General features: G+C 38.2%; 2 protein-coding genes across 6 annotated transcripts in view; both read right to left on the bottom strand.

The window, feature by feature from the left end:
• Positions 1 to 6900, bottom strand: part of LOC105390167 (endoplasmic reticulum metallopeptidase 1-like) — a 31429-nt gene extending 24529 nt beyond the window's left edge. Inside the window, exons 1-9 of the mRNA XM_048631298.1 lie at positions 6726 to 6900; positions 4808 to 4876; positions 4451 to 4504; positions 3125 to 3241; positions 2597 to 2777; positions 1830 to 1988; positions 1554 to 1681; positions 1102 to 1200; positions 468 to 612 (exon numbers count right to left, since the gene is read on the bottom strand). Of these exons, the coding sequence (XP_048487255.1) occupies positions 468 to 612; positions 1102 to 1200; positions 1554 to 1681; positions 1830 to 1988; positions 2597 to 2777; positions 3125 to 3241; positions 4451 to 4504; positions 4808 to 4876; positions 6726 to 6779 (1006 nt within the window). The 5' untranslated portion in view covers positions 6780 to 6900. The remainder of the gene's footprint in view (positions 1 to 467; positions 613 to 1101; positions 1201 to 1553; positions 1682 to 1829; positions 1989 to 2596; positions 2778 to 3124; positions 3242 to 4450; positions 4505 to 4807; positions 4877 to 6725) is intronic.
• A 5948-nt stretch (positions 6901 to 12848) lies between these two features.
• LOC105390156 (insulin gene enhancer protein ISL-1) overlaps positions 12849 to 22941 on the bottom strand; it is a 58071-nt gene continuing 47978 nt past the window's right edge. Inside the window, exons 4-10 of one of the 5 annotated variants that reach the window (XM_048631345.1) lie at positions 22819 to 22886; positions 21726 to 21813; positions 18096 to 18213; positions 16610 to 16784; positions 16000 to 16086; positions 15321 to 15428; positions 12849 to 13884 (exon numbers count right to left, since the gene is read on the bottom strand). In XM_048631345.1, coding sequence (XP_048487302.1) covers positions 13774 to 13884; positions 15321 to 15428; positions 16000 to 16086; positions 16610 to 16784; positions 18096 to 18213; positions 21726 to 21813; positions 22819 to 22886 — 755 coding nt within the window. In that variant the 3' untranslated portion in view covers positions 12849 to 13773. Of the gene's footprint in view, positions 13885 to 15320; positions 15429 to 15999; positions 16087 to 16609; positions 16785 to 18095; positions 18214 to 21710; positions 21814 to 22818; positions 22887 to 22941 lie in introns of all 5 variants that reach the window. The other 4 variants (XM_048631343.1, XM_011561399.3, XM_011561400.3 and 1 more) reach the window with 4 other exon arrangements.

The following is a 22941-nucleotide window of genomic DNA, read 5'->3' as shown; positions in this document are numbered from 1 at the left end:
GAAGTCGGTTAAAAATACATAGAAATCGTACAATGTACTGCTTTATTTGGGCTTTAATTTGTTTTATATTTTTATTTTGATAAGCCCCCAAAAATTACAGAATCGTAGGTGCTGATCGATCAGACATTTTTACGCTTTGCGCGCCAACGAAAAAGTGTAGCAAGTTGATACGTCCGCCTCCCGCAATGCTAGCGCGCATACTGACCGCTGCCAGACGTGTGGATACGTAGCAAACTGTTTGCCGAACATCCTTTGATCTGGCAAGAAAAACCGACACCGATGCCGAACACTGGCGAACACAAACACAAACAGGCAAACAACGACAAACACCCATCCACACGTCAGTGTTTGCTGTTTGCTGTTTGCTGTTTGCCATTGTTCGCCAAGCGTGTGGATGGGGTATAATGATTGGTCATTGGCCAAAATTATACTACGTAAATGGCCATTAATTTCAAGAAGTCTCTCACCCTGTAACCCTCCAAAGCTGCTCCATACCCTGAAGTCAGTATCCGAGGGTACCAGCCCCGAGTGGAACAGCAGCTCGCCCAGCGCATGCGCGTTGGGCCTGCGCACGCGACGCCGGTAGGAGTCTAGCAGCTTGGAGTTTGTCGCCTGGAGTTAGAGAAGAAGTAAATAAATAAATATACGTCTCACACATGGTGCACATCCGAGCCCAAGCTAGGCAGAGCCTATGATATGGGTGTCGGACAGCTGATATATACAGATACATACTTAGATAAACACACAATAAATAGATAAACGACAGCCAGACACAAGGCAAACACAATTTTTTCAAACTACCGCCTAAGCTACGGAGCTGTCGTAGCGCGAATTGGGGAAGCGAATAAGATTTTGTCGATATTAGGTACAATAAAAATATTTAGTAGTGGATAAAAAATGTAATAGGCAGCTTTCGGAAAAACTCAAACGTTCAGTGGATACCCAAAGTACACAAATAGTATCCAAAATTGTATCCCATTTATAAATGGGTGCTTGACTGGATTTATAAGTACCATTCTAGGTGAAGGGCAAGGTTTACAAATCTTGAAATCCACGTCGATTTCCACGTGGATTTGCATAGTAAATTAGTTAAATATTTACCTGAAACAAATTTGGTTTTCCATTGATCCCGACAGAATCTAGGTTTATCACAGCTTTTACTTCCTTGAACCACGTGTGGTTCACGAACGCGTAGCTACCCTGGAAGGGTGAAAAGAAAAATATTTGTTATAATTTACAAATCTTAGTTACCTAGAAGGAGCAAAAAAATTAAGACATATTTGTGTTTTTTAGGCTGATACAATATGAGGCCAAGTAACTTTAGCCCTGACTGGCTGTACATCATTAAATAAGCCTTGAGTGGGGTTACCACCACCGAAAGTTAGCAATTAACTAACTAATCCTTAAGCAACGTCTCCCGCTTGTCAAATGTAACGTAACATGTATGGATCTGGCAGATGTTTGACAGTCGAGCGATGTTGCATATGAATTGTTAATTGCTAATATGCCCGTGGCGGTATGGTAGCAACACTTATTGAAGACTGTATAAATACCTGCAATCCAACTTCTTCAGCCCCATTGAAGAGGAAAATGACATTATTCTTGTATCTTTGCTTTCTTCTGGACATTCTGTTCATTGTTTCCAGCATGACGGCACAGAACGCCGCGTTGTCTGATGCACCTGGACATATTTGGAGAAAATAGTTAATTGTTACCCAAGGGGTGTAAGCCGTCTGTTTAGTCCCCAAAGGAGAGCGTAGCTTTGTAAAAGAGCTATAAAAACTAAAACATAGGTTTTATTTAAAATTACAAAAAGGTTCCTCACTCACCCAGAGCAAACGGCACGGAATCGTAATGGCAGTTGACCAGTATGGATCGGTCCGCCCTGCCGGCCGGTTGTGTCGGCTCGCCCTCTATCATGGCGACGAGGTTAGATGCGTCCGCGTACGCTGTTATATGCGGTGTAGACCCGGTTCTCAGGAAAGCTCCTGTGGGGAATTAAATAAAAATGGTTTTATTTAGTTTTCGATTACTTGTTCGCCTATGTCTACGCTTATAAATAATCGAATTAGCTGTTAAATAAAAGTCATTACTATCTTCTGACAAAAACTCATTCACGCCTTCTAGATCGCTAGGTCAAAGATCAGAATGAGAAAGACCAATCTATCATGGCGAGCTGATTTTCCGCATTCAGCCTCTAAGGTGGGCCATTATGCGTGAAATACCTGTGGGGTGACTAGCTATTAAGCCACCCAAGCTCACGCCAGAAAGCCAGTAGACGACCTAGGTTACGACTTCCCGGAGGGACCCCGGAGATCCGAGGATTTTTGATCGCAGTGTCTCCACGCCTTTGCAAGACAGAAAGACAAAATACAGTGTTCAGCACTGCATTTTAGCATGGGGCGCAAGACGCGCACGTCAAGACGTGCAAAAATGTTTGAATGAGAGCGAGCGCGAGGCCAGATTTTTGAAACCTCTTGTTTTGCAAGTCTTGCGTCCCGTGCTAGGTATACAGGAGAAATTTTCCGTAGTGGAAGTTTGTTGGCTGAAGATAATGATTTAACCACAACTCTTTCTATATTAATGATTTACCTACCCCCTTGTATCTGCCAGTCAGTCCTCACAGGCACAGCCGCTTGTTCAGCGATACCGTCCAGTATACCCTTGAGCTCTGAACTCTTCTGCAGGTGATACGGAGTGCCGGCCACCCGGGGCTGGTCACCGACGAGCTGATTCAGGTACCTTTGGGCGCTTTCTTCGCTGAATGATGTGGGGTCCTGGGGGTTTGAACAACGAAATGTTACACTCACGAGCAATTAAAAAGTTTCAGTACCAATAGCAGAAAATTACTCCTAAACGGAAAAGACGTTAGTGTGATGACGCCGTCTGCAATATTGAAGTAAGTACATTTAACAGCGCATCAAAATATCACCTGACTTTCTGCTTTTTCTGACTTATTTCGATGAACAACTTATGTATTGCCGAAAAATTGTGTATATTTTGGTTCTGAGTTCGAGTCCTGGCCAGGGAAGATACTTGTTTAAAGACAAACCTACTTAGGTATATTAGCGCTCGGGTATTGGATCTTGTATTATAACTTGTGTTGTGGGCAGTTTATACTAACACCGTGTGCGATGTCCGCGTCAGCTACAGGGTGTGCCAGGTCGTCCTCGATCAGCTGCGCGAGGTACCCCAGCAGCAGGTACCCTGCCAGGAGTAGCACCAGGAATGCTGAGGGGACCTGGAGTATAAACGTACTGATGGTTATTTAAAACACCCTGTGTGAGAACGTTGATGAGTTCATACCATGCATGTTCATACTATCGGAGGACATTTTTTTTTAAATTCTATTGATATTATCAGCATTTAAATTAGTTTAACACGTTCACGGACAATTGATGGTTGGAAAATATTTTGATATGACACCTAAAAATCCCATACATTTTATCGTTCCGCCTTGAAACGTATTGCCGTATCTCAACATATTTTATTTACGTAATGTGACAGTTACGGCCATAGACGGTATCGTCTACAAGCGGTCCGCCACATCATGCATATCCAACAATGAGTATAGTGACATCTACGGCTACAGGCGGCAGCCGCCAGTTTTTTTCAAGGACCGTTTCATTTTCAAATAGGTTTGGACGTTTTTCAGATACAAAGTTCCACTTTTAGCATGCTATTTACAATAAATAAAGCTGATATAGTAAGATTAAACAAAGAGGTTCATCGACAAAAGCTAAAATTTTCTAGTTCCTCATTACAGTTATATCTTCGCTTTTCTTTGTTTCATTTAAGTAATTATAGTATTTGAATCGAATAGGTAGGTATCCTATATGCAAAACAGTATAATATTTATCGATTTATTATTAATTTACCTCGTAATTTGCCACAAAAATTACCAGACTACCACCCGTTCTACACAACATTTCCGCGACGCGCGCGCCGTGACACTAAACTTCTGGAAGGTTATTTTATTTGTAACGGTTACGGCGACAGGCGGTATGTCACTATACAGTTCACTTATGTGTGTGCAAAAGAAACCCCGACAAGTTCTTTGTTATGACACCTAGAAACAAATGAATTAGCACAATACGACACTAAATCATGCATCTCCTGTTAAGAATACGGAAATGATACGGCTGTTGACGGTTCGTCCGTTTCAATCAATAGAAGTTGGACGGCCACAGGCGCGTAGTCATATTACAAGGATACTTAATTACGGCCCTCGACAGATTGTCCGTGAACGTGTTAACTTATTCAATAGATATACAGGATGTCCCATTATAGTCGACTTCATACCGGTAAGAGATGATATAAATTTATAATATGTAAGTAGGTACGGTCATGTGCAGAGAAACCTGACCCCCCTCTCATAGTAACAATGTTTCTGAGAGGGGTCTTTCAGGCCTTTACTGTACCTATATCAAGTTAATAAATTGTAACTTACGGATTTTACGGGTTCATACAAATGTGTCCCCTTTCTGCTAATTTCATGGACCGCCTGGAAATTGTTAAACATTCATTAAATACCTACGTTATCTTATTTTTCTAATTAAAAATCTTATAATCTTATAGTTCTAGCGTATTGATACGTACAGTCTGGGTAAAAAAAAACGGATCCCTTTTAGACTAAGCTTATGCTTATATGCTAAATCTTAGGTAAATATTTATAAAACATTGTATAAAACAGACTGGGGCAAAGATATCTGGCTCCTTACTAAGGGGGTCAGTTTTCTTTGCCCCAAAACTGTAATGTCCATCAGTTAGCAATGACTAGCTGATGATGATGACGACATGGACTCACCCGCTTCCACGGCCGGCTCTTCCCTCGGGGCTCCGCTGTCGGCACCCCGATGTACACTGGAGGAATATTCTGTAACATAACATAATGGAAACATATAATATGTACTGTAATATAATATGTACTGTGTGCTAAAGATCCCATGCTAGGTATATGATGCATTTTAGGCGCTTTGCTCACTGCTAGCGTCGAGGCGGCATCGAAAAGATGTCGCGGTAGCATTGCTTCGGCTTTAAGGCGCAGTGAATTATGTCTCATTTACAATGTCAAGTTCTCGCCTCGCCTGCATCTCGCCCGCGCCGCGACTACGCCTCGACTTCATTAGTAAGCGTCGACCTGGCTTCGCTTCGCCTTAAAAAGTTTTCCCGTAGGAACTGCGGGATAAAAAGTAGCCTATGTTCTTTCCCAGATTTCATTTAAATCCGTTCAGTAGTTTTGGCGTGAAAGAGTACCTACCAGACAGACAGACACAGTTACTTTCTCATTTATAATATTAGTTAGGATGTGGTGTCTTTTTTCGCCGCTCTACCTCGACTCTCGCGCAGTGAGTGGAGCGCCTTAGTCTTATTAGTCATGGCGTGGGAGGATCAAGGAGTGAAGTATCAACTGTACCTTTCAGCGCAGCCTGGGCCGTCGTCGGTGGCCGAAAGCTAATCTGACTGCCTAATCCTTTCATCACGGTGACAAGCCCTACTCCAGCTCTAGTAAACACTAACTGCCAGTTTCAATACTCTATACAGGGTTATTTGCAAGTAGACCTGATCCTTTCAGGAGGTGATAGAGGAAGGCATTTCCAGTCGATTATACCCTATAATGCATTATCCGAAACTTAACCATTTCTAAGATATTTAATATTTAAAGATTTTTAGAATTTTTGCCAAAATTTCATGTTTAAAACCGAAAATAAAAAAACTAGCCATATTTCAATACTTTTTTTGTTTGTTTATGATTAGTAACATCTTAATTAACTAATTAAAATAATCAAATATGCATTATTCGACTTAAATTAGGCACAATACCTCAAAATAGATAAACATTTTTAAAAAATATTCAAAACCTAAAAACGAATAAGTTAAATTAAAAAAGAATTTCATATAACAATTTTTTGTGTACTTTAGCTTAAAAACATTGTCAACTTATAAGCTTCCAAATGAGATATTTCAATATCAAATCGATTTAGGTATCACCAAGATATGGCCAAAACAATCAGAGAAGGCGGAGAAAACTCAACAGGGGTTTCCATACTAAAGTGAACAGGACTGAAAACCATCACACTTTTTACCTTTAAATTGCGCTAATTTTGTTAGTTTTTCTGATGAATATTTTTTTAAAATGTTTATCTATTTTGAGGTATTGTGTCTAATGTAAGTCGAATAATGCACATTTGATTATTTTAATTAGTTTATTAAGATGTTACTAATGCTAAACAAACAAAAAAAGTATTGAAATATGGCTAGTTTTTTTTATTTTCGGTTTTAAACATGAAATTTTGGCAAAAAATCTTTAAATATTAAATATCTTTGAAATGGTTAAGTTTCGGATAATGCATTATAGGGTATAATCGACTAGAAATGCCTTCCTCTATCACCTCCTGAAAGGATCAGGTCTACTTACCAATAACCCTGTATATCGATAGCTGACAGTTACTATAATACGATTTTGACACATAAAAAGTTGCATTCTATCAAAATCATATGAAAGTAACTGTCAGCTATCGATATAGAGTATTGAAACGGACAGTTAGTGTTTACTATAGATAGAGTTATTGAAACTGGCACTAAGAAGGTATATTGTCTTCTAATAATTATTGAGTACCTAGGTACTTACTTTACTTAGCATCGTAAGGCAAGGCACTCGAATGACCACCGCTTAGTCACAGTCCTGAATGTATGTAAGTATTGTGTGATAGTTAGGTACTTACAGTATTAGCATAGATCCTTTCATTTCTATTCCTGTTCCTCAAAGGAATATCCATTTCATAGATCACAGAATATTCTAACCCACACTTGAACACGCATTTAAAATTGTATTCAAACACGTTTTTGATTGAGTTAGTATGGAGATCGATAGGCGATTTGTCAATACTGAAGTGTTATCTTTATCAATACTTATCGCGGGGACTTTGAAAATCGTAGGTCGTGTAGATAGCGATAGATAACAAAGATAATGTTGCCAATGTTAAAATAAGATTTTTGCGTTTTTTTTTTATTTGCGGTTAATGAGTCGTTTTCCTTGACAGCTGTCAGTTGAGCTTTTGGGTAAGCAGAAAGATGGCGTGAAAACGCAGTGTACCAACTGTCAAAAATTACATAGAGAACAAAGAGTACTAAACTCAGAATAAGAACTCACTAGTTGTGATTAAATGTCGGGTGGTAGCGCGAGCCATCCTTCCGAGGCTCAGACTGCATGTGGCTTGGGATAGTGCTAAGTATTCTGTGAATAGTTCTACCCGCGCCGTCACGTAGTGTTCTTTTCTCTATGCGCGCCGTTTGAACGGGTGCTGCGTGCGAGAACTGATTTTCTATTTTTATTTATTGTATGATCCTAAATAAGATCCCAAAGAAATACTTACAAGACAAGATGAGAATGTGTGCCGTCGCAACTTGTAAAAATAAAGGACATCATAAATTTCCAAATGATGAAAGCCAGGTGCAACAATGGATTAAGGCGACTCGGATAAATGTGCGAAAAATTGATTGGAAACTGCGAAAACATTCATGGTTGTGTTCGGATAATCTACCTACCTACGTCACTTTCACATTTCGTTAGCCTCACAGAATAACATATTGTGATCTGAGTGTGTTCTGAGGGTTTGAAAGTTGGTACAACCCCAGACAACGCCATCTATTTCTCCAAAAAGGAACTTTTTTTTTTTTTAACAAACGCCTCATTATATCTATCGAAGAGGGCGCTGCTGTGCGCAACGTAAACATTAGCTCCGTGTAATTTGAGACTTTTTATTAAATATACTGCTTTTAATTGTGAAAATAAGACACCAACAGTTAAATATACGTGAAATATAACAGTGTGAATAAGGACAGTTAAATATAACTCCAAAAAAAGTCACAAAAACACCAAAAGTGATAAAATTTATAACCCGTGAATAAAGTGAAAAATAAACAAATTGTGCTGTGTGAATACTATAAAAAACACTCTTTAAGTGACATTCACAAGTGGACACATAAATATAACCAAAATAGTGAAGTTTGTGATAAATAATTGGTTTCATAACCTAAAAGCTAAATTGAAAACGCACTATCATCATACAAAAATAATAATATAATATTTTACTATTAACAACGCCATCTACAAATTCTCCAGAGCGATTCATATTCAGCGATCAATCGTAAAAGCTTTGCCATTCGACAACAGATGGCGCTGCATCTAAATAACGAAAGTGCTGCTACAATGGCCTAGCGGCAAGTAGCGAAACTAAAAATTGTAGAGATTTACTGTTGGTAAATTATAGAGCAAAACTCAATAAAATTGTAGAGATAATTTGTAGAGATACTAAATAAATAGTGTATAAAAATGGAAGACATAAAAAATATGCTTAAAAAAATCCAAAAAAATATGGAACAACAGGAAATAAAAATGAAAAACATGGAAGAAAATATTACGAAATCCATAAATAATAACATAAATGATAAATTTTAAAGTCTAGAATTAAAACACAATGAGCTGAAACAACAAATACTCGCGCAAGAGAAACGTCTAGACGATCTAGAAAGGAATGCTAGGAGGAAGAATATTGTTCTCTTTGGGTTAGAAGAAACAGAAAATTCATATAGAGATTTAGAACAAAATGTTATTAACTTTTTGAATGATAAAATGAAAATTTCGTGCGATGAAACAGAAATAGACACAGTTAGACGAATGGGAAAAAAAGGAGATAGAGCCCGCCCAATTGTTGTTACTTTTTCAACAATGAAGAAAAAAATAGACGTACTAAAAAAATAAGAAAAAATTAGATGGTACACCATGCTACATAAAAGAAGATTTTCCTTACAATGTCCTACAGAAAAGAAAAACACTCAAAGAAGAACTATCAAAACATCTAGAGCAGGGTCAAAATCCATAATAAAATACGATAAAATAGTTCTTCTAAGCAATACCTATACAAACAACAAGAAACACGACAGTGAAAGAAAACATGGAAAACGAAACTTATCGGAATCTCCCGAACAAATCATAAATGTAGAGACAAACAAACAAGTAGCTAAGAAAAACAAGATAACGTCTTTCATGTATAGGAAAAATGGGGACAACATAAACAAGAATCCAGAAAATTATTCCACCAACGTCACTGAAACCCAATAGCAACTCCCATCGGCCCCTCTAAAAAATTTGAACAAACACAAAAAAATTAACAATAAAATTATACCTCTCCCAATACGGCCGGTCACCGCGGGAGATAAAGACTACACTCCTTCAACCACAGAAAAGTTGAAATCAAATAACGGCAATCTCTACATATCAACCCTTAACGCCTTAACGTTGAGAACGGATGAAAGCCTAATAGAACTTAATACTGCTCTACAAACTATAAAATGGGATATATTGGGCCTCTCAGAAGTAAGAAGATTAGGAGAAAAGATTTATGAAAGTCCAGAGTACATATTTTATTACAAAGGTGAAACACCTGGAAGAAATGGAGTGGGATTCCTTGTTAAGAAATATCTCAAAGAGTACATCGAGGAGTTTATCGGTATATCTGAAAGAATTGCGATACTAAACCTAAAACTTCCTGGTTATGAACACAAGTGGTCACTCGTCCAAATTTACGCCCCTACAGAGGAAACAAAGGAAGAAAAAATTATAATGTTTTATAACGAACTCAACCAAACAATAAATGGTAACCATATACATAAAAACCTAACTATACTAGGAGATTTTAATGCACAAGTAGGAACACAGCAAGCAAGTGAAGAACAAATAATAGGAAATTTCGGGTTTGGAAAAAGAAGTAAGAGTGGAAAAAAATTGGTAAATTTCGCAATCCAGAATAACTTGACAATCCTCAACAGCATATTCAAAAAGAACCAAAAAAATAAATGGACATGGAAATCCCCAGGGGGTAAATATAAAAACGAAATTGACTACATTATCACAAATAACCCAAAATCATTCAAGGACACTTCAGTAATAAACCAACTTAACTTCAACACCAACCACCGCATGGTAAGAAGCTGCATGTACTTCATCAGCCCAAAAAAGAGTAGAAAACACTACGGAACTTTCAATAATACTTTTACCGACGATGAACTGCACCACGTGAAAGTCAATCTCCATAATTCACTTCATTTCTTCTCTCACGTGAAAGTATGCATATGTCAACGCAAGCTAAATACAACCTCTTGGAGAAAAATATTAAAAACTCGATACAGAACAACAAACAAGCTAAAATACGGAAAGAAGTTAGTCATCAAGCCTTAGAACTAATGACTGAAAGGAAAAATATTCTAGATAAGCCAGAATGTCAACATGAAATAGCCAAACTAAACAAGAAAATTAGAAAGACTTTGAGAAAAGACAGGAAACGAGAAAGAATGAAAACACTAAATGAATGTATAATCAAAACAGGCGGCGTCAATAAGGCTATAAAGAAACTTGAAACTAATAAGGAATGGATTCTGAAAATAAACAACAAGAACAAAAAACAATTCAGTAACAGGAAAAAAATTAACGACATGGCTACTAATTTCTATCGGAAACTTTACTCAAGTAATTTAAAAGATCTAACTACTTAATCCAGGAAAAACTAGTGAAGATGAGGCAGTCCCAGAAATATTAATCTCTGAAGTCATAGCTGCCATCAAAAGCCAAAAAATGGAAAAAGCTCCTGGGCCGGATCAAATCACGAATGAATTGCTCAAAGGAACACTAGATGAAATAGCACCTGCTCTCACAATAATGTTCAATGCGGTAATGGATTCGGAAGAGATACCAGATCAGTGGACCAAATCTTGTATAATACTACTACACAAAAAGGGTGACGTAGCTGACATAAATAACTACAGGCCCATCAGTTTAATGTCTAACATAAATAAGATTTTTTCAAAAGTCATACTTAACAGACTCAGCAAATGTCTTGATGAAAATCAACCCAAAGAACAAGCTGGGTTTAGAAGCAATTTTTCAACCACAGACCACATACACGTTGTGAACCAGGTTATAGAAAAATACAAAGAGCACGCTAAAACATTATACATTGCCTTCGTCGATTACAATAAAGCCTTTGATTCTCTACATCACAAATGCATATGGGACAGCCTACTGAGACAAGGAATACACACTAAATATATACAACTGCTGATAAACATTTATAAAACTAGCACTGCCACAATACAAACAGAAACAATGGGAGACTCCTTTCCTATAGAGAGAGGCGTGAGGCAAGGAGATCCCATATCACCTAAACTATTTTCAGCAGTATTAGAAACAATATTTAGACAGATGGACTGGGATCATTATGGTATTAACATAAATGGGACACTATTTAATCATTTAAAATTCGCTGATGACCTTGTTCTGTTCGAAGAAGACGCACATAAACTAGAAGCAATGCTACAAGACCTAGCAAAGAATAGCAAAATAGTTGGCCTATCCATGAACATTGAACACAAGCAAAACCAAAATTATGTCAAACACTGTGAACAGGGAAGTGATATGTATAGACAACAATGAAATTGAATATATAGAGGACTATACCTATCTCGGACAAACTATGTCTTTCCACGATAAAATGACAAAAGAAATAGACAAAAGGGTGGCAAATGCTTGGAAACGGTTTTGGTCATTGAAGGAAATAATGAAGAGTAAGACAACTAAAATGTCTATCAAAAGGAAAGTCTTCAATACCTGCATTTTACCCGTCATGACATATGGTTGTGAAACATGGGCCTTGACAAAAGCTCACATGCATAAACTACAGGTGTGCCAACGAAGCATGGAGAGAAGCATGTTGGGATTGAGGATGATACATCACATAGAAATTAAAGAAATAAGAAAAAATACAGAAGTTGATGATGTAACAACTAAAATTAAGACCCAAAAATGGAGATGGACTGGACACATGATAAGAGGTAATCAGGAAAAGTGGACACAAATGGTAACAGTTTGGTACCCTAGAGACCAAAAACGAAAAAAAGGAAGACCTTACCAAAGATGGGATGATGACATAAAAAAGGTAGCCGGTCCCCTGTGGATGAGAACGGCCAGAGACAGAGAGGCGTGGAAACGGTTGGAGGAGGCCTACGTCCAAGGGACGGACTGAATGCATGAACTTTTACATTACTATTTATTTTCCATGAATATTGAATAATTATTTACTTAATAGAATATTATTATTACCATATCATTATTGTAATGTTGATGCATGATTAATTAATTATTTAATAAGTGTGAATTAATTGTAATAATAAGTATGAATTAATTGTATTAATAAGTATTAATTATTTTTGTTTTAAATATTTAAAATTTGTATCAGACGTAATGGAATGCATGTTTAAATTCAGTTATTGAATAAAGGATTTAATTATTATTATTATTAATTCTATCTACAGCCAGAAACTTTTCTAAACTAGGTAAACAATTCTAAACTAGGTAGGTACCTAAATGATTTAGCCTGGGAGGCATCGGGGCTAATGGCTATCCATTGGACTAACAGACTATCTGCCCCTGTCTCGTTGTGGCTCTGTTTCAACACCCAGAGGTCCCGGGATCGATTTAAATACAGAAAGTGATTAATTATGTTTCTGGATTGAATTCAAAATACACAGGTTGTTGGAAAAAGGGTATACTAAGCCGAAAGGGGGTGACTCAGGGAGTCATTCTGAACAACTTTTGTTCTACCAGTTTTGGAAATTTGCGAAAAAAAATATTCGTTCTCCACAGGAAAAAGTCACGCGACCAACAAAGTTTTTATGTATTTTTTTTATTTTCATGAAACTCCCTGCGTCACCTCCTTTCGGCTTAGTTAGTATACCCTTTTTGCAACAACCTGTATAATTAACTATCTTAATAAAACTGCGTGGTTAATTTCATATTTTATTGTTATTATGCTCACGAGCTAAATACAATGTAGGTATGTTATTTTCTACTTATTAAATTAAATGGTAATTTATTAACTATTTAAGTACTTTTGAATTAGAGTATGTAGGTAGTAAAAGTTTATACATAGTTCGCTTTAGTAATTTATTATTTCAGAAGATATTTTTACAATATTTTTTATAGATGGTGTTCAAGAGAGTTTATCGTTATAGTGAAAATACACACTCGTTGAAAATATAAAAACTGGATTGAATTGTATACTATTTATATCTACGATATATGAATATTGCTAAAGGATACTTAAAATAAAAATATTACCATTTATTTAAAATACACAGTACTTTAATTAAATACAATAATACACGAAAGGTTTATAGTATAGTATTTATATTATATGCAATTTATTTTACATTTATTTACATAGAAAATATATACAATTAAACAGATCTTTAACACAAATTACTAAGGGGTAAAATACCTCAAGAACTAAGTTTAAAAACTTAGGTATATTGGTAATCATCACAAAGGTAAATATAGTTATCTAGGTACTTCTAGAATTTATACACAGTATCTTTATACAAAGCAAGATTTACAATACAATCTAACTATAATGTCCATTAATTCTCAAAGTAACGTAACCAATTCGAGAAAACAACTTCAAAACTGGCAAGGAATTTACGCACTTAAAACTAAAACTTTGCACTTCCCATTAACACCATTCGGTAGTCAACATAAAAAAAATGTCTCCGTGTAACCTCACCACCATTTTCACAAATCAACAAGCGAGCGTATAAAGTCAGATCTTGTGGCAGTTTCAAATAAACAGCCGGCGCATAGCTGGAACAATCTACCTCCCCCAGATTGGTGAGCTATATATTGCTATCCCTGTCTCTGGGAGGGGTTTAGGCGAGACGGCACTAGGGCGAGGGTGGCAGGCTGTCGTCACTCTCGAGGTAGGTCACGTAGTTGTCTTCAGCCCCGTGAGGCGCGCGCGGCGGCGGCAGCGAGGGGACGTCGTAGCCGTGCATCTGAAATAGAATTCAAATGGAACGTTTAAATAAACAAAAAAAAGCAAAAATAAATTATCAAACGACAGTAGGGTGGCCGATTGATGCGACGCTGTCTAAATCTGCAAGCATTTTCGAAGTGCCTACAAAATAGCCTGTCTGTTTAGCGGTTACTTCTTCATAATCATCAGCCGCCAATGGCATCTAAAGGATGTACAAGAACCTGTACTATCTAACCACTGTAACTGTAACTGTAATTGAATCCGATTAAATACTGTGTATGTATTTTTAGTATATTTATATTAGTGTTGCCCAAATGCAAAAACAAGACGAGACTTAGCCAGTCTTGGTCTTGGTCTTGCGCCAATACACCTGGTCTTGGTCTTGGTCTTGGTCTTGCGCCAATACACCTAGTCTTGGTCTTGGTCTTGGTCTTGCGCTCTCAGTCTTGGTCTTGGTCTTGCAGCAAGAGTCTTGCAAGTCTTGCAATTACCTATTAGTCTATTACTATTTATTAAAGTTTACTTTTTGATTTTAATAGATATTTTTATTCGCTATATTTATGGTATTAATCGTAATGCGCATAGGTCCAGTTTTTCATATTTTTTGATACAGTTTTTTGCGTCTCATAGAATTCCTAAGCGTACCTACCTATACACTGAACTGTTACACCTAACTACTCAGTAAAATAGCGCTAAGTCCTAGCTGCAAGACGCAAGAGTCTTGCAGGCTATCCCCCTTATTCATAGAAAAGTTACAACACGTTTTAACTAATAAACTGTTTTGTCCCTCTCTGTCAAAGAACAAATTGTTCTTTGTTGGAGAGGGACAAAACAGTTTATTAGTTAAAACGTTTTGTAACTTCTCTATGAATAAGGGGGTAAGTCACAAAATACGTCTTGTTCTTGCTCAAGTCTTGCACGGTCAGGTCTTGGTCTTGGTCTTGCTAAAAATACGCGGTCTTGTTCTTGGTCTTGGTCTTGCAAAAACGCAAGAACAAGACCAAGACTGAATTTGGGCAACACTAATTTATATATTGTATGTATGTTATATAATATATGTAATATAGTATGTACCTGTATTTAAGTATATTTGTAATATTTTAGTTAGTGTGTAGTATATTAAATAATCTACATTCCTTTTTAACATGTACACTGCACCCAATCTCAATCTCTGTTTCCCTCCATCCAAAGGTTGTCTGGCCGCTTTTAGTGATAAGACCGCCTTTTGTACCCTAATTAGTTACATTTTGTTAATTTTATTATTCTGTTTTGGTGTACAAATAAAGTGTATTCTATCTATCTATCTATCTAACCACTACCCACTTACACCACAAAAACTTTCAAACTACCGCTAGCATGTTTGCCATATTTACTCTAAAATTCACCAGCGATGTATCTTTTAAATTCCCCACAGAATCAAGTACCAGGCTCCCATAGCCACCCAGAAGTTCTCACCTGATTGACAAGATGTTGGAACGCGGCCGAGTGATGCGGCGCTCTGTCCAAGTCGGCGTGGAGGGCGAAGTCCGAAAGCGCCTTCCACGGGGGCTGGTAGGCCGTCACCTTTGTAAAAGCAACACTATTTAGTAAAGTTTATTATAGTTTAAATTATTACTTAGGTACTAAAATTATAAAAAATGTGTGATCTTGATTCTTGTCCACCTCAGGCATGGCTGTCGGAAAAATGAAATGGTACTAGATATTATCCAAGCAAAAAGTTTTTTGAGCAATATCATGACTACCAGCAAATAATTACATACACAGCACACATAACAACTAGGAAAGGGATCGTAACCGTATCAATTCGTTTTTATTCACACTAACGGGAATCGTAATCGACACAGGACTAAATAAAATAAATATGTGGGGACATCTCACACACGGCCATCCGACCCCAAGCTAGGCGGGGCCTGTGATATGGGTATCGGACAGCTGATACATGTACACAAATACATAGATAGATACACATTTTTATACATATTAACACCCAAGACAAAAAAACAATATCTGCCCCGACCGGGAATCGAATGCGGGACCTTCGGCATAGCAGTCAGGGTAACTAACCACTTCACCATTCGGTCGTCAATCTTAGGTTTATGTATGCTGTGACCTTAAAGTATGATGTTGTATTCACCTCGAGTGCCGCCGCCGCCTCGTGCCGCACCGGCGAGCCCGCAACTAGGGGTACCCCCATCGACATGTAGCCCATGCGCCGGCCTTCCTGTTGGGAGACCAGATAGGTTAGATACTTGAGATGGGAGAGTGTTGAGGTGACTAATAGAGGAAGGTGAATGTAGACCAGGCCTAAAACCCTTCCTTCATTGGAAAGAAACCCGTGCCCCAGCGTAGGGACCTGATGGGTCGTGGTGAATGTAGACCTCTGTCGGCCTTAAATGAGGTATTAGCAGCGATGGTTGTGTATACTAGTAGTAGTAGTGTAGTTCAGTTAATATTTAGAAACTGTCCTGCCAAGCGTTGATATTATGACAGAGCCCTTCATATATGGACGGACAAAATGAAATGTAATCTATTTTATTTGTATTGTTATGCTTAGTGAATGCTCTGCCCAGTCTCCGAACCATGACATCTTTAGATGCGAATACAGTCTAGGGATTGGTGGAATGCTCATGCTCATTATACCAGTTTATCCATGTACATAAAGGTACTAAACCACGGAGGCAGCACACTCAAACTTTCTTCTCCTCTTTAAAACATGAATTGTAATAAGAAAAGGTATACTAAACGATAAATACCACCTTCTCCTGTTGCATTTGCATCTTCAGCTGTATGGTCTTCTTCTTGTCCTTGCAGCGTTTGTTCTGGAACCAGACTCGAATGACCCGGGGGCTGAGCCCAGTCATCTCGACCAGTTGCTCCTTCATCAGCGCGTCGGGACGGGGGTTCGCCGCGTAGCAGGTCCTGGGGGTCAATTGGGGTGGGGCTTATTAGTGGTGATGGGTAGGGGGGGATAAATTTATTGTACTGTGTCACTGTGTCAGAGAGGGTAAAGTAAGAGTCAGTTTTTTGTGGCCCTGACTGTACTATTCTGAAAGCAGGGTTACTACCGCTTCAGGGGTTTCTTTACTGGCATGACAAATAGGGTGTTCCAAATCTAAAGTGAATTTACAGATTATATGTAGCTGGGACTATAAGGACAGTAGCATTTTGGAAAGTACATAGTTAAATAAGAAGAGGCAAGGGCTATTAGAATAGTCGTGCATGTATTTGTGAATGAATAAATACATTGAAAGGAAGAAATGAAAAACAGTCAACGGATCACCTTAGGGTGAGTCCTTAGTAACAATTTCCGAACAAAATTATTTGTATTGTTTAGTTTATCACGAAAATTTAAGCATTGGTGTCTATACGCATTGTTTAAAATCGGGTCTTCGAACATCATAACCACGACTAAATTCAGTCCCCTTGAAGTTATAGAAAATCTAAAGCTTTATGTAACTTTTCGGAAAAACGCACTGACTTTTTGATTTTTTCACAAGTTCTGTTCGAATCCTAATCCTTACCACGCGCTAACCATGAGTTGACTACATGAAATACTGACTGACTTCCGACGACATGTAACACCGCGCCTTGTGATTGGTCGTTCACACAACATCGACGAATCACACAGCGTGCTGCTAGATAACATCATTACGCAGTCGCTTAGCCAGCCAACCACGATCAAGTTTAAGGTCTCGTCCAGTCCCACAAAAGCAATGCGATAGCCATCTGACGTGCGTTCTCTTCTTTGAATGACGAAAACGCAAGACAGAAACAATGCATTACTGCTCAAGTCTAGCGGACAGTAAACTTGGAGGCAGACTTGATCGAAGCTAAACGTATAACATGCCTTTACCACCACCAACACATTAGCCATCAACAATCCTTAGGGTGCTTATCTTCAGATATGTGCGACGTTGGTATGGAAGCTTTTGATATTAATTGGTCCAAATAGCATAGCACTGGTGGGAACGGATTTCTTTCCCATCATCTCATCCAAAGGCTGTCTGGCAGAATTGCTAAAAGCAATAAGGCCGTCTTTTTTACTGTTAAAGTTTTTGTAATGTTTGTTCTTGCAGAATAGCTGCATAACATATTTCTAGTGAAAAAGCACTCTAACGATTTTAGATTACCAACTTGTCGGTAGCAGCAACCTGGTCAACCCACTACCAAGACACCAATGCCCAAACCCCCAACAGACAACTCTATGCGGAAACGTCACACAGCACCCACCTTAACGTATGTAGCTGTTTCTCATTCAACACGGTCCTGACTCGGGTGGGTTTGCCGTCAGCGGTTGCGGCGCCGCGCGCGCGTCCCGACTTGTGCGAGCCAGACTCGGAACCACTGTCTGCAACAAGGGAGAAAGGGGGTTAGGGTAAGGGGGAAATTTCGGTGGGACCTTATAATTTAGGGCAATAGGTACTAGTTACCTAAGCATTCAAAAATAGAAAAAACGATGTGTTTTATGAAAGCAGAAACGTCAAAAGCCACATTGAACACCCAAGACGCGAGATCAAATATGTAGGTATATCTGCCATAGCCGGTGATTGAACCTGGGACCCACAGCAGTTACAGTTACTAATCTCTGAAAAATGTGATTGCTTTCAGAGTGAAAGTAATGTTATCTGAGAGTGGTCTGATTTGTTTGCCCAAGACTGCACTCTCTTTTCAGACTTTATTCAAAATATTTTTAAACGCCTTTTTTGTATCGACAGGTCCTTTTATGCAAGCCAAGAATACTCTCACATGACCCAGACAAACGCATAGGTAGATATACCCAGGGTTTAACTAATAACTTCTAACATTCCTCTTTTTCAGTTGGGTATAAAAACACATTTCCCTCATACAAAATAAATTACATGCACTATCTCAATTAACAAATGGTCCGTCCAATGTCCATGCTAATCCGGGACACGCTACATAAAGGCCGTTTCACACTCGCCCCGCTGACCGGGATTAGCGCCTTGTGTGCACGCGCCTTTACGAATGGGTTATTAGGTGTTAAAGGGGGATTAGCATTTATAACTTTATGAGAACGAAGGAGTAAGGTGCATCCTATTGGCAATTACAAATGAAATATTTTGCATATTTGTTGCTTTAATAAAACACGAGTATTTGTTCTCAGGTTTTAGTTGAGCCTGAAAAATTGTTAATACTTCACTGCCCTTTTTACATTGGTCTTTCATCATTCATTGAAATGTTACGGCGAATGAGTGGGGCAATGCAAAGCATCTTTTCCTAACCTCTGAGTTTATGAACAAGTAATGTACAATGATGTAACATGTAGGGTAACGTAACGTACCTTGGGACGCTTGTACCTCGGGACATTGATTGTATTTTAAAAACCGGCTTAATAAACACATTAAAATTCTACCCTAGGCATAGTATTTTACTCGCTTGGCAAAACTAGTGAGTCTCGTGATCATACCAGCATCGAGTGTGTGGTGAAGACAATATGAAGTTTTTTGGAGTCAAAAGTAGCTTTTGTATAGTTTTTTGAGTTGCGTTATCTCATTGAGGCATGCTCAAAATAGAAACATGGATGTCACGTATAAATTTTCAGTTATTTAATTTTATGACATGGCAATTATCTGAACGATTTCTAAATTAAAAGTAAAGATATTTAAATTTTGGTTAAATATTGCTTTTTTGTACCTTGGGACACGATTAAATTTGTACCTTGGGACACTGTTTCCTATGGCTTTATACTATGGAAAATGCAAACTTCTAAATAACGCCTTATATCTCTGTTCTTATTACTTCTTATTAGTGGCAGAGTGAAACTGGACAGAAGAGAGATGCAGTCAATCAATAAGAACAGAGATATACGGCGTTATTTAGAAGTTTGCATTTTTCATAGTACAAAGCCATAGGAAACAGTGTCCCAAGGTACAAACGTGTAACGTACCTTGGGCCAAAACAAGCATTTTTACTTTTATCTTAATTTTATAAAATCTGGCCACACCAAAGCTCCAGCACAAATACTACTGATAATAGATTATATATCCTACCGAATAAAGAAAATTTCACATTAATATCTTAGTTGTACGCTGCGATAGCTTCATTCAAAGTTGGGGTAGTCGAAAATGTCCCTAGGTACGTTACGTTACCCTACTAAGTATTCATTGAAGTGCAACTTTTGCGACATGTCGTCGTCTACTACAGCCTTATATCGTCTGCCGCCAAACGGCACCTTTATCCCAAACACATAATATTCGACATCGGGCTCAATTACATTATCATAAAGTATTATAATTACAAATTCACAAAGACAGTAAGGTGTGAAGTGGGATGGAGTGGACTTAACTCATTATCACCCCTTGGACACACGAGGGATTAAGTGACCTTTGCTTAGCTTTTAACTGATTAAGTCCGTATATTCGGGGCTCATAATTTACATTGAGATATTTTTGATCCTGATCTAAATGGAAGGTGTTGTAGGTTTGATTGCGTATCTGTGTGTCTGTTTGTGATACTTATGCGAAACTGTTTCAAATGTTCAATGAGAGTGTTTTTAAATATTGGAGTAGATACGGTCAGCTGCATAAGTCGTTATACACTTCTGTACCTTGTCAAACTGACGAACCGTCAATGTTTGAATGAATTGATAGTTGATTGATAGGCGGTTTCAGATTGACAAGGTACAAAAGTGTATAACGACTTATGCAGCTGACCGTACCTTAAAAGCTAATATAGCTTAATTTGTAACGGATTTAAAGGTCACTCCGATCATTGTGTCAAATCTTAGTCCTTTAATCTTAGTTTTATTTACAAACACGACACATTCATTACAAGATAAGTATTCCATGAAATCCTTACATAATCAAATAGCCGAACCAGGAATAATTAGTATTACTATCTATCACCGAATGTGATCGAGTACCGAGATATCCGGAGATAGGCGAAGATAGGCGAGTAATCGTCCCGCGATCGCTTGTCGTGATTGTCGCTATCGCGGCTTTGAAGTGCCGCGTCAAAGGCGCCGCGTGTTTGATCTCGCCGCTCACTGTAAAATCCCGGTTTCGCAACTGATTTTTCGCCTTTATTGCGCTTATCGGCGGGTTAATTTGCAACTTTTACTGGTTAATCGGTTCTGGGCCAGTTATCGGAGTGACAAGATGAGTTTGGTGAATTCCGATACGGGGATTAATGAGTAATTTTAATAACACTTGCTGCACTCTTAATTGGTTCGGGCACTCGACCGTTTCGGTTAAAGTGATATGTATGTAATGAGTTTGACTTTAATAAGTTTGTAATTAAACTCAATCAAATAAGGATTGATTGTGAAATAATTTCGTAAAACACTTGGCGAGAAACTTTTTGCAGGCGCAACTTATCTTATTTTTTTAAGGTGCGCAAGCTAAAAGTAATAGTGTGCACGTAGGTGAACTTAAACTAATAATAAATTACTTATTTTATAGGTATAGGAGCGATTCCGAAGCAACCATTCTTAATTTAAGAACTGAAAACCATAAAAAATAGGTGATAACGGCGTAAGTAACCAAAAAATGACAGATCAAATAGTATGGATTTGACAGCTGTCATGGGGACTCGTGCTATATTTTACTAAGTGAGTACCTACCACCTATAGTTGCCCTTTAAGCTCTCAACGTCAAACTGGTTGCTTCAGCATCGACGTCCTTAACATTCAACCAGTGGAGGTACTGTGGATGTACTGTGAAGGTACTGTGCAGATACTGTGGATCAGTTCTAAACCTAAAACCGGTTGCTTCAGCATCGACGTCCTTATTCAACCATGAGGACGTGTTGATCATCAACGTCCTTATAATTAAACCCTGTGGAGATACTGTGGAGGTATCGTGGAGGTATGTTGGAGGTACTCACTCAGGGAGTCCTCACCTGACATGGAGCCGAGCTCGAGGTGTGGGTTGTTGTTGCTGAGCGTCGTGTTGTTGTTGCTCTCGCCGCCAGATGGCGTTGTCGTGCTCTGGAACATACGGGCGAGGGGTTAAAGATATAGGGAGTTACCGTCAAAACTTAGACACAATATGCTAAACGCTGTGAGTAGCTGTTAAACGCCTTGAAGTGTGTACAATTTTGATTTAAACACCCATTAAACAAGGTTTTATTTCTTTGATAGTAGCACAGTAACTGCCACCGACACAATCTGTCTACTACGCCGGAGTGGGCTAGCGGAGCTGTGTACCACTGAAATTGCATAAAAACTCCGCTCATGTAATTTCATTAGACGATTATTGCCTCGCACACCGCTCTGGACAGGCATATTATCAGTCAACAAACTGTGAGTGTCGTAGGTACAATTTATGCCAGTTTTGATAAATAAAATGGAGTGGAAAGAACAGATGATGGGGTTAGAGGTTAGGTCCGAAGAGCGGTGATGGTGCAAAGGAAGGATTCAAATCTTTTATTCGAATTAAAGGTGGGCTAGGGTTTGTCACTGTGGTGAAAATACAGGCCACATAGATTTGTTATCAGCTAACATAAATTTTACAAATTAACATAGGTAACTAATTGGTGGTCTTAAAATAGATATCCACTATGTTCACTATAGTCGTAAATAGATTATAATACACGTTATTAGCTCAAGGCCAATCCTATTCCTATCATTTTATCGCGAATGATCGTAATCAAGATTAAGATTAGATTCTGATATAAACTCCAAACAATAATCAGTGGGTAGATTAAGAAAAAGCAATGCAATATTTCAGGACTGAAAAATGTCTCCACTTCACTCGTCCTGCTTACTACCTCAGATAGATAGATAAATAGATAATTATTTATTGCACACAAACACAGAAATTACAATAGAATATGCACAACATAGACGGTACAAATGGCCAGGCTCAGATGTGTGGCCGATAAAGTTGGATGAAAAAGGTTCAGGACAGAGTATTGTGGCGCTCTCCGGAAGAGGCCTATATATTTCCAATAGTTGATTAAGTACCTTATTGGCTGATGTGAAATAACTTACTTTTTCTAAAACATCGTGATCTTCTCTACAATATAACGCGCCGCCTTCTCTTAACGCAAATTCATCACCTGAAACAAATAATTATACCTATTAGATGATGCTATTGTTATACCTAATTAGGGT

The sequence above is a fragment of the Plutella xylostella genome, chromosome 28, assembly GCF_932276165.1.
Source record: "Plutella xylostella chromosome 28, ilPluXylo3.1, whole genome shotgun sequence".
In the NCBI taxonomy this organism is placed as follows: domain Eukaryota; kingdom Metazoa; phylum Arthropoda; class Insecta; order Lepidoptera; family Plutellidae; genus Plutella; species Plutella xylostella.
This window is presented reverse-complemented; position numbering and strand designations above follow the sequence as displayed.